The 18,510-nt window shown below is 49.3% G+C and overlaps 1 protein-coding gene across 6 annotated transcripts in view; it reads left to right on the top strand.

Annotated features, from left to right (window-relative positions):
* The window catches only part of atp8a2 (ATPase phospholipid transporting 8A2), a 52,386-nt gene that overhangs the window by 28,882 nt on the left and 4,994 nt on the right, over positions 1-18,510 (top strand). For all 6 annotated transcript variants that reach the window (XM_060045299.1, XM_060045300.1, XM_060045298.1 and 3 more), the window contains 5 exons: positions 729-867; positions 1,985-2,049; positions 11,971-12,143; positions 16,116-16,299; positions 17,203-17,313. In XM_060045299.1, coding sequence (XP_059901282.1) covers positions 729-867; positions 1,985-2,049; positions 11,971-12,143; positions 16,116-16,299; positions 17,203-17,313 — 672 coding nt within the window. The remainder of the gene's footprint in view (positions 1-728; positions 868-1,984; positions 2,050-11,970; positions 12,144-16,115; positions 16,300-17,202; positions 17,314-18,510) is intronic.

Here is an 18,510-nt window from a genome sequence, read left to right as displayed (position 1 = left end):
AGTGTCTTTAGTTCAATGTGTGGAGAAGTTTAGTGTGAGTATAGGACTAGGAAAAATAATCTGGGGGGGGGGGCTGCAGACTGTTAAACCACAAGGCTAATTACCGGCACTAGCCTGCCAAGGTCCTCATAAAACGTGGAGTCAACAGCACCGCACTGTTACCTTGTGTATCAGTGTGTTTGTGTGTGTGTGTAAAACACATCCATCTGTAGCTTTGTGTGTCTGCTGGTGTTCCTGGGAGCCTAATGGGGGTTACATGTGTGTTTTTAAAATGCCAAACAAATTGAAGGAAGTGCATGGGAGGGGGGGGGGCACTAGACACAGAGGCCCCAGCATCGCTGGGATTAAAAACGCTATCAGCTGAGTTCATGGCTGTGACTCTGGTCCTGCGTCTTTGATTAGCAGGCACACACATGATGTTATCTGATTCACCTTAATAAGGCTCTGCCTTGTTAGGGAGTTGTTGTCTCTTCAGTGAATGTTTAAATCAATAGGTTTAATTCATTTTGATGCTGTTGTTGAAGTCCCTTACTTATTGCAATCAGGGCAATCTCTTACTGTGTGTGTGTGTGTGTGTGTGTGTGTGTGTGTGTGTGTGTGTGTGTGTGTGTGTGTGTGTGTGTGTGTGTGTGTGTGTGTGTGTGTGTGTGTGTGTGTGTGTGTGTGTGTGTGTGTGTGTGTGTGTCGTCTCTCTCTCCCACTCTGTCTTTGTGCCCCTCGACCCCCAGAACCTGCTGCTGCTGGGGGCCACGGCCATCGAGGACCGGCTGCAGGCCGGGGTCCCGGAGACCATCGCCACCCTGATGAGGGCCGACATCAAGATCTGGGTGCTGACCGGAGACAAGCAGGAGACGGCCATCAACATAGGTGAGGACTGAGGGCCAGAGGGGAGGACTGAGGGCCATAGGGGAGGACTGAGGGCCATAGGGGAGGACTGAGGGACATAGGGGAGGAGGACTTGGGGACATAGGGGAGGAGGACTTGGGGACATAGGGGAGGACTGAGGGACATAGGGGAGGAGGACTTGGGGACATAGGGGAGGACTGAGGGACATAGGGGAGGAGGACTTGGGGACATAGGGGAGGACTGAGGGACATTGGGGAGGACTGAGGGCCATAGGGGAGGACTGAGGGACATAGGGGAGGACTGAGGGACATAGGGGAGGACTGAGGGACATGGGGGGGGGGGGACTGAGGGACATAGGGGAGGCCTGAGGGCCATGGGGGGGGACTGAGGGACATTGGGGGGGGGGGGGACTGTTGGCCATAGGGTGAAGAGGACTTGATATGTGCAGAAGACTAAAGCTACAAAATACTTGCTCAACATCTGGTAGTAATGGAGGAAAACCAAGTTGTCAGGAATAGGATGTAGCGGGACGTTGGAGGTTTTCAAACCCAACATCAGTGAATAGGTTCCCTTCTTACGGCTTTTATTTGTTTTAGTACATCGTGTTCCCAGAAACTATATCTGTGTTGGTTCGATTTTAGTAAATTTAGTAAAAATTCACTAGATATTTATCATCTGAAGGGTTGAATTGAGAGGGAGTAAAGTGTGAAACGGGGAGATGAATATAGAACAGGGGGAGGGGGTGGGGGGGTAGAATAACCCAGGAAGCACTAACTGGACACAGGAAGCAGAACGCTGTTCACACTCACTTATAGCCGCACGTTGCCGTGGGAAACGGCCCCTAAAGCGCTTGTGTAACCTCACTCATGCCTGGGGCCCTGCTACCTTTTTATCACGTGTGTTGTTGTTGTTTTTTCGCTAAACCATGAGTGACTCCAATCCTGGTCCTAAGCCCCGCCCACACACACACACACACACACACACACACACACACACACACACACACACACACACACACACACACACACACACACACACACACACACACACACACACACACACACACACACACACACACACACACACACACACACACACACACACACTCTCTCTCTGACGGCAGCTCTTTGTGTATCAGGTTACTCCTGTCGCCTGGTGACACATGGCATGTCCCTCATCATCGTCAATGAGGACTCTCTGGATGTGAGTACACACACACAAACACACACACACACACTGTACAATACAGTAAGGAGAGGGAAGTGTGTGAGAAAGGGGTTTTCTCGGGGGGGAATGACTTAAGTGTGGGAGGGGGGGGGGGATTGGTCTGCAGGAGGTTACCGTGGGAACCAGGGTGTGGTGCTCTCCCCAGATTGGTGGGTGGGACTCTTTGTCTGTGCACAGGTGGAGGTAATTACAGTGTCTGGTGTCTTCTAGGAGAAAGGGATGAAAGGAGACGGAAACTACTGCCACTATCAATTCTCTCTTTCTTTCTTTCTTTCTTTCTTTCTTTCTTTCTTTTTTCTTTCTTTCTTTTAAATGTTGTACTGGTTGTGCCTCATATGTCAGTCTTAAGCATATAATATAATATATTTGTGGTAGGGGATGGGTAACCTAGCGATTGTAAGTGCTTGGCACTTGGTTCTGTGAACATCCTTACTGTACCGACAGAGATATATTGTTTCACCTTCTGACAAATGTTCTTATTGTAATTTGCTTTGGATAAAAGCATCTGCTAATCCCCTAAATGTAAATATAAATATAAAGCACACACACATCCATTTGATTCAAACTATGGGCCTAAATGTAAGCAGAACAATATGTCTGCCTCTGCCTCCTGGTTAAGTCGATGCTGTGTGTGAGAGTAAGTGAGTTAGGGTCTCTGCCTACTTCACACATCCCTGCTCCTCTATGTGGATTGATTACTGTCATGTGAGAACACACACACACACACAAACATACACAACCCCTCAAAGGCATGCACACGCATTGCTTGCTCTGTTTTACATGGCTTATTTATCTAGGAGTAAAAGGCGAATCGTGTTTATGAAATGTGAGTGCAGCTACGTGGCCCATGTTAATCTACCAAGGCGTGTGTGTGTGTGTGTGTGTGTGTGTGTGTGTGTGTGTGTGTGTGTGTGTGTGTGTGTGTGTGTGTGTGTGTGTGTGTGTGTGTGTGTGTGTGTGTGTGTGTGTGTGTGTGTGTGTGTGTGTGTGTGTGTGTGTGTGTGTGACCACAGCTGATTGACACCCGACCTGATCCCTACATTAGCTTAGCCTGCCATTCATTTGTTTTACCAAAATGCCTGCAAAGCTTCGACTGTTGGAAAAAGGCTGGTTCTGCTCCATATAAATTAACAATAATAATGTTGAAGCTTGAATTAAATTTGAGTTATTGGACCACAAAAAAAATGGACATAAAAAGGAAAAAATCCTGACTAATGGAATGATCTAGGCTGATAGCTATGTAGAACCAAGCTAAAGCTGTTGGAGAAGAGGTGGCGCTTTAGCCGCTAAACACCCCTTATAGTATAGGCTAGAGTCATGCAGTCATTCACTGTGTATAGGACAGGCTAGAGTCATGCAGTCATTCACTGTGTATAGGACAGGCTAGTGTCATGCTGTCATTCACTGTGTATAGGACAGGCTAGTGTCATGCTGTCATTCACTGTGTATAGGACAGGCTAGTGTCATGCTGTCATTCACTGTGTATAGGACAGGCTAGTGTCATGCTGTCATTCACTGTGTATAGGACAGGCTAGTGTCATGCTGTCATTCACTGTGTATAGGACAGGCTAGTGTCATGAAGTCATTCACTTGTAGGACAGGATAGACTCATGCTTCATGCGTTATTCTTGGCCAACCGGTTCACTGTTTCCTGTCCACATACTGACCCGAGACCCCCGGTTGGGAACCGGCAGCATGTCGAAGTTAAGTCAGACATTGTGCAACAAGACTCAGGGTTAACACTGGGTTAACTTGGTCAGTGGTTTGGAATCTTGACCAGTATGGTGAGGCCCAGTCTAATGCACTGGTCAGCCCAATAAAGGTTCTGGCGAGACACTCACTTTGCTCCTTTCTTACTGTTGATACTTTTTTGAAAAATACGAACTTCTAAAAAAGTATGACAAAGTGATTCTTGTGATCGGATTCAAACAGTTTAAAACAACGTTTTTACAATTAACTGTATGAAATGTAAAGAGTGGGTGTGGGGCTTTGGGCGGGTAGGCTTGGGCTTGGCCCAGATGAAAGCAAAGCCGCCTTTACGAGTGAAACTTATCTTATGTCCAACTTAAAATACCTTCCCCAGATATAACACAGATCCGTGTGCATGTGTGCATGCGAGGTGGATGTCCTGATGAGCTATTGAAGGACCTGGATCGTGTTTCCTTATCAACTTCTCACCTCCAGATCAACCTTTGAACCGTTTCTATTCATCTCCTCGTTTCCATTCCTTTGAGTGGAAACCTGTCCTCCTTCTTGTCAGTTTTCGCTCGCTCTTTCTCTCTCTCATACATGCTTCTTCTGTTGTCCCTCTCTCGCCTCCATCATGCCCTCCCCACCCCACACCCTCCACGTCTGTCAGCACCCTTCCTATGCACAGGAAGAGAAGTTAGCCGGCGTGTATATTTATATCCGTTAAGTGTGTGTGTGTGTGTGTGTGTGTGTGTGTGTGTGTGTGTGTGTGTGTGTGTGTGTGTGTGTGTGTGTGTGTGTGTGTGTGTGTGTGTGTGTGTGTGTGTGTGTGTGTACACTCCTTCTATACACAGTAGAAGGAGATGGGGGTGTTAGGGGCACCGAAGATGACGCACAGATAAAAACGAAACAGACGGCACATAGATGGAAAAACTCAGAGACACACTCCGAGAGTCACACACTCAGAGAGAGATGGAGAGGCAGGGAGAGACATAGATGGAGAGGAAGAAACCGAGAGGAAGAGGTATAGTGGCAGGGAGAAAGGGACGAGGAGCAGGTCTATAGTGGCAGGGAGAGGGGGAAGAGGAGCAGGTCTATAGTGGCAGGGAGAGAGGGACGAGGAGCAGGTCTATAGTGGCAGGGAGAGGGGGAAGAGGAGCAGGTCTATAGTGGCAGGGAGAGGGGGACGAGGAGAAGGTCTATAGTGGCAGGGAGTGGGGGACGAGGAGCAGGTCTATAGTGGCAGGGAGAGGGGGACGAGGAGCAGGTCTATACTAGTGGCAGGGAGAGAGGGACGAGGAGCAGGTCTATAGTGGCAGGGAGAGGGGGACGAGGAGCAGGTCTATAGTGGCAGGGAGAGAGGGACGAGGAGCAGGTCTATAGTGGCAGGGAGAGGGGGACGAGGAGAAGGTCTATAGTGGCAGGGAGAGGGGGACGAGGAGCAGGTCTATAGTGGCAGGGAGAGAGGGGGACGAGGAGCAGGTCTATAGTGGCAGGGAGAGAGGGACGAGGAGCAGGTCTGCAGTGTCGGGGCTTTAGGGGCTTTAAGGGGTAATCTGATCCTTTGGGCGCCCCTCCTCGTCAAAACGAAGAGTGTGAGCGTTGGCTCCTGGGTAAACGACCTGGGACGCTGTGACGGTTACATGCTCCATGTGTCCACTTCAGACCACATGCCAGAAACAGACAGACACCACAGACAGACAGACAGACACCACACAGACAGACACCACACAGACAGACAGACAGACACCACACAGACAGACAGACACCACACAGACAGACAGACACCACAGAGACAGACAGACACCACAGAGACAGACACCACACACACACACACACACACACACACACACACACACACACACACACACACACACACACACACACACACACACACACACACACACACACACACACACACACACACACACACACACACACACACACACACACACACACACACACACACACTCTGACACCAACACACACACTCTGTCCACCAGCCTGCAGCGCGGCCACCCCTCCTGTCACTTACCTTCTACCCATCTTTAACTCAATAGCTCACACTGGCACATGAAACACGTATATCAACAGGCTCCAACCTGCAGAAACCAATATGGTCTGCCTCCTCCATCATAGAGGGCCACAAACACACACAAACAGACAGAGAGTAGGTTGAAACATGATATTTTTCTCTTTCTGGACATCATAGACCAACGCACATGTAGGTCAGGGCAATCGACTTGATAGTCATCTGTCTTTTCCCACAAGCCCCCTGTGTTGTCGTTCCAATGCCTGCATCACAGCACTTAAGCAAACATCCTCCCTCCTGTGTTCATTAATCATCCACTCGCACGTGCACAGAATTACAGCCACTACGAGCCAGTCCCATAATGAGCTTTACACAAATGTGCCGTTTTTTAGAGGCTGGTCAGGGTGGAGGGTGGGGGTGTGGCCCTGAGCAGCTTTCGGCCACGGTACCATGCGCTCTGTTTACAGTGGATGTAATGCAATGGCGAGGCGCACACAGCTTTTGGCCGTGTTCTGTAAATATTCTAGAACACTCCGTGTGCTCCGGGGCGAGTCCTGGAGCTCTATATCTAAATAATATCATACTATCCATAGATATCTATAGCATATTATATATATTATCACGGCCAAAAGCTGTGTGCGCCTCCAGATGATATTATGCATCTCAAATGACTGTGTCGGGTTCTCCGAAATCTCTGGTTCTTCCACTTCAATCTGAATTTTCATGCCAGGGGCCTTTAAAAACATTGACGTGTATGAAAATAATGATAAAGAATCACATACATGCTCATTGGTTGCATAAAAAGCAGACTGGTCCATCTGCTTTTTAAAACCATAAGCACGTGGTAAGACTACACATGCAGTGTGTGTGAGAGCGATGACAGAGGGGATGTGGATGTTTGCACAGATGTGCAGGCTGATAATTACACAGCGTAGGACATCGTAGGAGTGGTGATGGAATCTGCACTTCAGATGTGAACACGTCTCCATCTGTGATGATACATGTACAGAAGCCTCCGCTATCGCTCTTGTTCTCTCTCACTCTCTCGTTTGTTTTCTCTCTCCCCCTTTGTCTCTCCTTTCTCTCCTTCACTCCCTCTCTCCCTGGCTCTATTCTCTGCTATTTATCTTTTAAATGCCCTTAATCTTTCTCTTTCTCTGATTCATTCTGCTTAACCCCTTCCTCTTCCTCCCTTCTTCCTCTTCATCTCCTTCCTTCCTTCTAGTCTTATGCCCTTGTACCTTGCCAGCCCCCCACCACCTGTGTGTGTGTGTGTGTGTGTGTGTGTGTGTGTGTGTGTGTGTGTGTGTGTGTGTGTGTGTGTGTGTGTGTGTGTGTGTGTGTGTGTGTGTGTGTGTGTGTGTGTGTGTGTGTGTGTGTGTGTGTGTGTGTGTGTGTTGGGATGAGAGAAAGTGACCTCCCCCGCCCAACCCCTTCACCCCCAACCTCACCCAATGGTTCCGTCTGTGTGTGTGCACAGATTTTACTGCATACACATGAAACTGTATTCATAGGACCGTCTTAAGTTTGTATTCTTATGTCCGACTTTCCCAGCTCAGAAGCAAACAAAAAATAACATTTTTGTTGGAACCAGAAATGTTTACGAGTGAGATTCTGATAAATGGCAAAACCAATCCTTGATTGCGTTAGTGTTTTTTTTCTTTCTAAATGTGGTCTATAATACCGTGAGATTTCTTAGTTCTGTGTCCCCTGACTAGGTTCTATTTGTGTTCATGCGTGGCTGTCTTATGTCAGGACACATCCAGCATTCAGCGTTGGCTTTCATCTGAAGACCATGGATTAACTGGAGCTTGTGGTGGCTAACTTCCTGCGCTAACTAGTGGTTACCTTCCTTTAGCTCAGGTTTAGGATTTGGTCGACTTAAGCAAAGGTTATTACCCTCCCTAGGTTCCCCTAAGTAAGCTTAGATATATAGTTCCACGCTGATCAGTGCTGTACCCCGATCAGTGCTCAGCTCCGGAGCCATGTTGGTGGTAGTTGAGGAATGTGTGTTTGGTCGTTATAAGGAGTGTGTGTGCTCCTCTTGAGTTTAGTTTGGGGCAGGTTATTAAACAGGTCAATAGCTTGCGGTCTATAACTGTATCATTGTATGGTGCCACAGAGGAGGGCCGTCATGGAGACCTTTTAAACCCAGAGATCTCACACCCAGTGTTAGTGTAATGCCGGTCTAGCTTTCTCCCTGTTTATTAACATGGTTAGCAGGCCAGGCCATGTGGAGTGTCTTTCCTCTGTCCTGGGATGAGGACAGAATAAACAGTGTTTCACTAGCGTCGGTGGCTTCCCTACTCAGCCCCTTCCACCCCCTCCAAGCCCCTGGTGCCCACGACCAGTGTTGCCAGATTGTGCCAGATATCCTGGCCAATCTGGCAACCCTGGCTACAGCGCATTTGGTGGGCAATCTGCCCAAATTTGGCAACACTGGCCACGGCAACATGCATGCACTAGAGCTTATTTCTCTCACACGCGTACGCGAGCATTCGCTCACACACGGCCTAGTGTTGGTTTCCCTCTCCGTGACTACGCTGTAATCACTCTGAATTCCGTTCATTCTGTTTTGGTTTTCCTTCTTCCTTCTGTTTTGGAAAAGGTGAATGCAAACGGCGTTCCAGAGTCAGAGCAGGACACACAAACACGCCCCGTTCTGCACAACAAGAGGACCTTCTCTTTCTTTTTTTAAGGGGGAAGGGGGGCGGGGTTGGGTATGGCATGTATGCAACGCTGTCAACAGTAAAGAGTGTGCATTGTTCCTGTGTGTGTGTGTCTGCGTCTCTGGACTCGCTGCATACTTCGTTGGGTCATCTGGTGGGGGTCACGGGGTCGGTTGAGGTCGACTGCCCCCCGATAATGAAGCATGTCACTTCAGAGGGCTGTGGAGGGAGATACTATTTTTAGTTGTGTCGGGCGGGTATTGTTCTGTCTTTGTAGGATGCATTCCTTGTCCAAACGTCTGGTATCGTGTCGCTCTACAGTATCGCTATCAACACAGCCTCTCACTGGGGGAACTCCCCCACTGCTGGAGTGGGATTAAAGAGTATACCATTTAGATTACTTATTTGGACATCATTTAAATTACTTATATTTTGCCATATGGTCTGCATGACTGTTACCTAGTCAACTCACTGCCATCCCAATGGGAGCCTGAGTATCGGACTGTCGTGGCTACCATGGCAATGCAAATGCCAACGATCTTGATAGCTCTGAGTCAGAGAGCGGAAGGGAGGTATCTCTAGGTACAGGGAGAATGTATAATTATTTTAATGTGAATGGAATTATCTAAACAAGGTTAATATCATTTGTATACGATTGTATATTATAGTTATGATATTTCCACGGCAGAGTCTGTGCATGGTTTGTACACGTTCTTCTAACCAGGGCTGGAACAGAGCTGCTGCTGCTGAAGATCCCATACACATTAAGAGTAGAGCCAAACAACTTGGAACGGTTGTTTGCAGTTTTTGATTACTAGACAGGAACAATGCAGTAGTACTTCTCTTCATCTTTACTAGCGTTGACTATAAAGCACCGGACCTCATTGTCGTCTCTTTAACATTGAGCACGTCTGTGAATTATAATGAAATTGCAGTTGATCAAATTGTTTGTGTGTGCAGGCATGCATGTGTGTGTTTGTGCATGTGTGTGTGGTTGTGTGGCCCAGTAGTTTACAGCGGCCTGTGTTGCCACATGGTTTCCATTACATCTCTACCATGTTTGTTTTCCCTATTAATCCCCTTTTCCTCTTTTATCAACAAGTACATCACAACTGCCCCAAACGACTGGCCCATAAAACACACATGCACACACACACACACACACACACACACACACACACACACACACACACACACACACACACACACACACACACACACACACACACACACACACACACACACACACACACACACACACACACACCATTAAAAATAAATGATGGGCTTTCTACCATGCCCTTTTACATTCTCAGAGTAATTTTTCAGTTAGCATTCCCTCTCTTTTCTTTTTGTTTTCCCCATGGTCAACATTTAAAGAAGCTGCATGTGTGTCTGTCTTGGCGTTATACTAGCTAACGCATGCATGTGTTTCTGTACTATGTAAGCTGCAGACCACGTATATCCCCCACACTCCATGTAAAGCATTCTGGGTGCCTTGGAAAGCCCTGTAAAAAATATATTAAGAAATATTATTACTTAACCTAATTTAAGTGTATTTCCTGCTCTAAGAGGGACTGGACCTTAAAGTTAGAGTTTGCAATTAGAAAGTTTCAAACAGAAGAAATCCCAACCCTCGCTTGAGGGCTTGCTCCAAAGTCCTCCTCAAAGACACAGCAGTAGCTGGCTAGCTTCGGCACTGTGTCCGGCCTTGAAGGGTCCGGTCCCGGGCAGTGAGGACCCAGGCAGAGCGGCAGGTAGCGGGGGGCTAGGAGGACCCACAGGGAGCCCACAGATACTGCATCCTATGATCTTTTGTCAGAACATTCAATTCATTCACTTTTGTCAGAACACTCAATTCATTCACATTTGTCGGGATATGAGGAGAATTTCAACAGATAAATTAAAAAGGCTTCTCAAATACATGGCCTACCCTAGCTTAAAGTGTAGGTCAGGTAGTGATTCGGGCCCCTGACCCCAGATGCAGTCTTCACCTGAAGGCTGTAACCAACAACTGGGCTTGATGTCTTCCAGCTGCTCCCTGTGCTTCTGACCTTTGCAACAAATTGGCTTGTGTTTACAAGGTGTGTGTGTGTGTGTGTGTGTGTGTGTGTGTGTGTGTGTGTGTGTGTGTGTGTGTGTGTGTGTGTGTGTGTGTGTGTGTGTGTGTGTGTGTGTGTGTGTGTGTGTGTGCTGATATAAGCCACACTGGGTAACTGCCTGTAGGCTGTTACCCTGAACAAATTAAAGATATGTGTTGTTATGTTTTGTGTCATGTAAGTGCACCCGTCAGTATGTTTTGTGCTGCTCTAAACAACCCACTACATTATTTTTATGCTAAATCAGCTCATTTTGTGCTGTGTCGTTTGCATTGAGGGCTAGTAATGGGACATAATTATCAGTACTTGACTGTGAACCAGCTTTTGTTTTTGACTCCCACTATGGAGTGTTGATGGGAGACACACTGGTGGAGGGAGTACTGCAACGTACAAACCTGATGAAGGGGAAGGGTAAAGATAAACATAACGTAACAATCATATACATCTTCACTGTAAAGAACTGTTCTGATAGCTTTCACGACTTGTAGAAAGTGATGAAAGTAAGGCCATAACAGCCCAGCCAACACACATAACAAGGAAAGGCAAAATGGAGATGAGATTTAACACAACGGTTTATGCTAATCACCTCAGCTCGATTACATTTATGGCAGATCATTAGGAACACAGTAAGACCCAGTAGAAAATAACCACATTTAAGGAAGTCAATAACATCAATAAATATGGCGTTACATTTTAATTACCGAGTGCTATCAAAAAGTGACCGGAACAAGCCAACTCATTATTGAAGTATATTAGTGACAGTTCAGTTCAGCCAGCCTATATGGTGGTGTTCAGAGCCTTCAGAGTGGTGTTCAGAGCCTTCAGAGTGGTGTTCAGAGCCTTCAGAGTGGTGTTCAGAGCCACTATGGAGTTCAGAGCCTCCATGGTGGTGGAGGTGCTCAGAGCCTCCATGGTGGTGGAGGTGCTCAGAGCCTCCATGGTGGTGGAGGTGCTCAGCCTCCATGGTGGTGGAGGTGCTCAGAGCCTCCATGGTGGTGGAGGTGCTCAGCCTCCATGGTGGTGGAGGTGCTCAGAGCCTCCATGGTGGTGGAGGTTCTCAGAGCCTTCATGGTGGTGGAGGTGCTCAGAGCCTTTTGGATGTGCAGATTGTCCATCTGGGCCATCGTACTACGCTGTGTACATCAGCAGCCTTCAGAGTAAAGCTGATTGGGCCAGGGGCCCTCACTCAGGTCCTGGACGTACCAGTACGATGTTTCTAAAATATACATTTTACTAACTAATTATATCTTAATAATTCCATTAAGTTTTCTGGTTCAGGGTCAGGGTGGGGTGGGCGGCGCCCTAGCGCCCTCTATGGGCCGGCTGCCACTGAGTTTTAGCAGTAGTAATGGAGTTTGATCAAAAGGTAATCTCACCTTTCTCCCGCGTTGGGTTGTGTCCCTCGCAGGCGACCCGGGCCACCCTGACGGCCCACTGCACGGCGCTGGGCGACTCGCTGCGCAAGGAGAACGAGCTGGCGCTCATCATCGACGGGCAGACGCTGAAGTACGCGCTCTCCTTCGAGCTGCGCCAGGCCTTCCTCGACCTGGCCCTGTCCTGCAAGGCCGTCATCTGCTGCCGGTAGGAGGCACGCCCCCATACAGGGGGGGGGGAGACACGTCCCACACACATGGTGGGGGGGGGCAGAGACACGTCCCACACACATGGTGGGGGGGGGGGGGGGACACGTCCCACACAGGGGGGGGGGGGCGGGGGGGGGGGGGGGGTATGAGACACATCGCACACATAGGGTGGGGGAGTGTGTGCAGGTAGGAGGCACACGGGGGGGAGACGCGCCCCACTCACAAGGGGGCGGGGGGGCTGGGCGAGTAAACAGGCTGCTGGCCACTGATTGGCCAGAGAGTGACGCCACTGGACGAGCCGTGTGGAGCCCTGTCGGGGGTAAAGAGGCATCTGAGTAGTCGAGTAGTCTGATGGAGTCGGGGACTAACTTGATGCAGGGCCCTTTCATTTGAATGAGGGACCTGGTCCTGACCTGATGGGTGATGGTGATGCAACACACACACACACACACACACACACACACACACACACACACACACACACACACACACACACACACACACACACACACACACACACACACACACACACACACACACACACACACACACACAACACACAGACGCAGAGAGAGAGGGAGAGAGAGAGTCACTATTAGAGAGTGACTGTGCTTGAGTATAGGTGACAAACATACCCTCTGTTATTGAGCCACTTCCTTTTGGATGTATTTCAGAACACTGCGTCGCACCCCGACGCACCTTAACCCTTTCATCTAAGACTCTCAATGAGTATGTTTCATTACAAATGTATCGCACATTATCACCGCCTTTCCGGAAAATCGGGATAACAAAATGCTAATCTCCATCTACCATTGTTATGAGAAGACATGTTGGTTCATGGAGAGGCAGAAGGTGGGGCTGATTCTCCGTCAGGTCATTCCAACCTGCTGAAGGACAGACGTCATTTAAAGAGCGCCAGTCGACCCCAACGCTAAGGAGAAAGAACATGGAGACGTTATAGGCTGGGATGTTACTGAAAACATTATCAAACCCCTGTCAATAGGATGCACTACAGGGACGTCCAGGGTGTCTGAAGCGACCAGCGAGCTGCAATAAGACTTAAGTCATGGTTTATGTCAAATCATTTATTCCCATGGATCTGCTGAATCTGTTTCCATGGCACCTTCTTTTTACCCATACAGTTTCATAATGCGCACATGCACCTATCGTTAATCTCTGCACACACACACGCAAGGAAGACCCCCTTCATGTAAGTGCATGTGCACGTGTGTTAGTGCGCGGCACTGGGCCCCTGGGCCCGTGCCGCTGGCCCCAGGTCAGTACACGAGGAGGATAAAAGGCTGGCTGCGGCTAAGGGGGGGGTCCGCTCCATGCCTTTAGCTGCATGGAAATGTCAAAGTCATGACTCACCCACCATGTTTCTCCCCCTGACCCTGCCACACACACAAAAGTATGAGTGAGTGAGCACAACATTACGTTTCAATTCATGCAGAGTGGTCTCCCTTCATAGAATGTTTACCATGCTTGACCTTATTTGGGCATCTTTCCACTCCATGCCAGCTGTGATGTTTAACAAAGGACTTTCCACTCATCCCCGTGTGTGTGTGTGTGTGTGTGTGTGTGTGTGTGTGTGTGTGTGTGTGTGTGTGTGTGTGTGTGTGTGTGTGTGTGTGTGTGTGTGTGTGTGTGTGTGTGTGTGTGTGTGTGTGTGTGTGTGTGAGAAAGTAGGGGAATAATTGACTCTGTCGTGCATAAAAGCCATATCCGGACGCAGGTCTCTGAGGCCTCTCTCTCTCTGTTCCTGGCTCGCTCTCTCTCCCTGCAACAGCATGCTGGTGTTTAATGAGCTATGGGAGCTTAGAGTTGCCCTTAATATTCAAACGCAACTGAGGTGTGTGTGTGTGTAGCTGCTCAATGTCCTCTTACTAATGTACTCCTCTTCATGTTTGAATAATGTTAGTGTGTGTGTGTGTTTGTGCAACGGAGGACTCTGCAGCTCTGTGTTGGGTCTCACTGTGAAGAGCTGTCATCTCCCCAGCTTTAAACGGAGAACGAGGGAGGGAGAGTCACCGAGGGAGAGGGAGGGAGTGTCAACGAGAGAGGGGAAGGTTTGGGGAGAGAGAGACGGAAGGAGGGAGAAGCGGGGGAGTGATGGAGAAGGAGGGTGATGACGAGAGGGATCCAGGGACAGAGGAAGAGTGAAGGAGAGAGAGCGATGATGACGGATTTGTGGTCAGAGACAGACGGACGTGTTCAGTCAGACATGCAACAGGCACACACACACACACCTAGGTACAACACAAATGTCATGGGGCTCATCCAATCCTTCAACACGAGACGGAGCAGCCAAGTCTCTCTGAGGGCTTCCCCCTGCAAGGTGTGTGTGTGTGTGTGTGTGTGTGTGTGTGTGTGTGTGTGTGTGTGTGTGTGTGTGTGTGTGTGTGTGTGTGTGTGTGTGTGTGTGTGTGTGTGTGTGTGTGTGTGGAGACCACCCAGCCGTGTGGTCTCAGCTTGACCGAGGTCTTCACATATCCAGCAGACAGACCTGCTTTATGGCCTGGGGGCCTGGTGCCAGCCAGAGTGATGTGTGTGTGTGGCTGTATACCTACGGCATGTGTGTGCGTCTCTGGTCGGTGTACACAATTCTGCTGAACCATGAAACGGTAGATAATTTGATTTTGGGACCGTCCTACTCCAAAGGTACAGACGTTGTGTCTGTGTGGCTCCTGACTTGTGCTCCTCTGACTCACACGGCTGAACATCAGCTCATACTGAGCGCTTTTATCACGGGGAGCATCCAAGCTTGAAGGCCGCTCTGCAAGCAGGGAGCACACACCCACCTCTGAACCCTCAGACATCACTCCTCAGGGGCTGTTGAACCTCTGCTTAACACACACGCACACACACACTCACACTCACACACATCATTCACCCACACACGCACACACACTAGCAATGAGGAAGTGTTTGGAGCTGCTTTCATCCTCAGTAGATAATATCGTTGTGCAATGCTGACGTGGATACATTGCTTTTCCCCGGCTTTGTTTGTTCAGACCATGAGGGGAGACATTTCAGTGTTATATAACTTTGACTACAACACGCAACACAACTGACACAACATAACTGCACACAAAACCACAAACCCCACACAACACCAGCAAACTGACGCAACACGACAAACCAGCCTACAATTGTCCGGTGTCCCCCAAGGGCTGTAACACAGCCTCCTTGAGTTCCTCATTGTCGCCACACACACACACACACACACACACACACACACACACACACACACACACACACACACACACACACACACACACACACACACACACAGTTGACTGATACAGGTCAAGAGGGTGGAGTACCACAGAGACAAGCATATACACAGACAATGGCTGCCACACACGGGCATGCATAGACACCTATCATAGGCAATAGACACGCCTGCACGGTTCACACACATATAATCTCACATGCTAAGACACTAAATCACACACAATTTACCACACACAGGCAAACCTTATATAAGTCATCCACACAGTCACCTCTGGGGACCTTCATGCACACATATAGTGACAGATACTTGTATACCTACCAGTCAGACACGGCACACACAGGCAGATGTATACACAAACACCAAACACAGGCTCCACAGTGTCCTTAGCCAAGCCCTTAATCATCTAGCTGAACGGTGTTCACATCACAACAGTGTGGAGGTCTACTTGCGTGTTTGTGTCTTCCCTTCCTACAGCCCTGCTGTTGTGCTCCACTGTCTTTTATCAATGGTCACTCTTTCTCTCCCATTATTCTTTATTTCTTTTGGCCTTTTATCACTTTTTTTTCTGGTTTTTCTCTTTCTCTACCCTTTCTCCCTTTCTCTGTCTCCCTTTCCCCTTCTATCTCCCTCTCCCCTCTGGTCTCTCTGTCTCCCTCTCCCCCCCCCCCCCCCCCCCTCTCTGTGAGGGGATCACAGTAGGAGACACTAACCCCCTTCTCCCTCCCCCTCCAGGGTGTCTCCTCTGCAGAAGTCTGAGATCGTGGACATGGTGAAGAAGCACGTGAAGGCCATCACGCTGGCCATCGGCGACGGGGCCAACGACGTGGGCATGATCCAGACGGCCCACGTGGGCGTGGGCATCAGCGGCAACGAGGGCATGCAGGCCTGCAACTCCTCTGACTACTCCATAGCGCAGGTGGGCGCTGCTCAGCGGGGCGGGTGGACCGATGGAGGGCCCTCGGGGTCAGGCAGGGGCAGACGTGCGGAGAGGACAGGCTAGAATGGGGTTGATCAGAGCTCCGTCCTGCAAGCTTGTAAACAGCCTTTGGGAGAAACTCCTCAAATATGGTTGGGGTAATTAGACCCTGGATATCCTGAGGCAGCCTTGTGATTGGCTGACAGAGAACTCGGAAGCACCCGCCTCCAGAAAAATCGGAACTACTTTAAAGTATAGACAGCTCTGACTAATGTAATTCCATTGTATGAGAGTATTATCATTCATACAGCTTTAGTACTTTGCCAGAAGCTGAAGGTAAAAGTCTGGCTGTGTGAGATTGATTTCACGCATCAGGAGGTGGTTATAAGTGGACGTGGCATCAGCGTTGGGAAAAACCAAGCACTCACACACTCTCACATGCTCGCCGTTGTGTGATGGCAGGAGCACTGTAAACGCACAACAAGCCTCGGCATTCATTCATATTGTTGCCGCCGCTCTGAGCACTGAGTTAAGCTAACACACATGTGGCGTCCCGTGGAGAGAGCGGCGGCCGGCGAGCCACCCCACAGCTCATAGTTGGTAGCAGCACTCTGCTAATTATTTACATGTTTCCTCGTGGGAAAGGAAGGCGAGATGGAGGGGGAGGGGAGGGTTGAGTTATTCAAGGCACTAACTGGAACCCGGTAGTCTGCACTTTCAGTTTGGCCTCTCGCTTAATCTATCTTTCCATCTTAAACTGTGTTGATCCCTCTCTCCCCTCCCTGCCTTCCTCTCCCTCCCACCCTCTCTCCCTCCCTCCCTCCCTCCCTCCCTCCCTCCCTCCCTCTCTTTATGTCTAACATCGCCGCCCTATGTCTTATCGTGCTCTTGGCTGATTGGCAGTTCTCCTACCTGGAGAAGCTGCTATTGGTGCACGGGGCCTGGAGCTACAACCGTGTCACCAAGTGCATCCTGTACTGCTTCTATAAGAACGTGGTCCTCTACATTATAGAGGTAGGCAACACACGCACGCACGCACGCATGCGCACGCGAGCGCGCGCACTTACATTATAGAGGTTGGCAACACACACACTCTCATACGTTAACAGAGACATTTTGCAGCTGTTTGTCGACATGGTTGACAATGATGGATGAGGTTCCCCACTGGTGTCTGCTTTCTGTCTTACACACACACACACACACACACACACACACACACACACACACACACACACACACACACACACACACACTTATGAAGGGGACATTTGTCAGCTGTGCCCATCCCGTGCATGTCCCTCTCCCCGCCCACCTCTCCATCCCCCCCTGTCTGACGTTGATGATGTCAGCAGGTGCAGAACCTCATGAGACCCCAGCCCCTCTGGCTTCTGTGTGTGTGTGTGTGTGTGTGTAAGGGTCCAGTCATGTGACGGTTTCCCCCATCCTAACATCACCCGAGGTCAAAGGTAAAGGGCAGCCTCTCGTCCACTTAGTCGAGATTGCCTGTGTGTGTGTGTGTGTGTGTGTGTGTGTGTGTGTGTGTTTAGCATTTTACCATAGGAATGTGTGTGTGCACTCTGAAAGCTCCAGAGATTCCTCCCTCGTCTATCTGACCCTGGATCAGCTGGCAGCTCCTGTCTCGTGCGTCTGTGTGCCTGCGTTAGTGAAAGTGGCCCCCGGGGGTCAGTCTCCTCTAACACGCCCCTGCTTTGCTCTTGAGCCTCGCAGACCAAAGCTACTCAGACCCCTGATTTGGACATCCTGCCAGGCATCCTTGAGCAAGATGTCTGGTCTCTCCCTGGTATAGAGTGAACTCACCCTGCTGTAGAGAACACCGTCAAATCACTAATATTAATCATCTGATCTTTAATAAATAAGTTTTGTGGTTGCTTGTATTCAAAGCATCTTACCAAAGTGCACACATTCTTGGTGTGGGAGTTGAACCCCTAACCCATCGCAATGTTAAGCAAAGCTCCAAACTATTTATTACCGGACCAAGGATAAACTGAGTACAGAATCATAAAAGTAGCATTTCTATATATTCTTATGTCAGTGGCCTCGCCCTCGCTCTGAACCATTCCTACCAGTTCTTCTGGCTCAGGCTCTTCTGGAACGTTCCAACAATCGGTTGTGCGGGATGGGTCCCCTCGACCGCGTTTTGCTGATCTCCGTCCCCAAGGCAGTTTCTCTCCTCTATTGTCCTCCTCCCCT

The sequence above is a fragment of the Gadus macrocephalus genome, chromosome 23, assembly GCF_031168955.1.
Source record: "Gadus macrocephalus chromosome 23, ASM3116895v1".
In the NCBI taxonomy this organism is placed as follows: Eukaryota; Metazoa; Chordata; class Actinopteri; order Gadiformes; family Gadidae; genus Gadus; species Gadus macrocephalus.
This window is presented reverse-complemented; position numbering and strand designations above follow the sequence as displayed.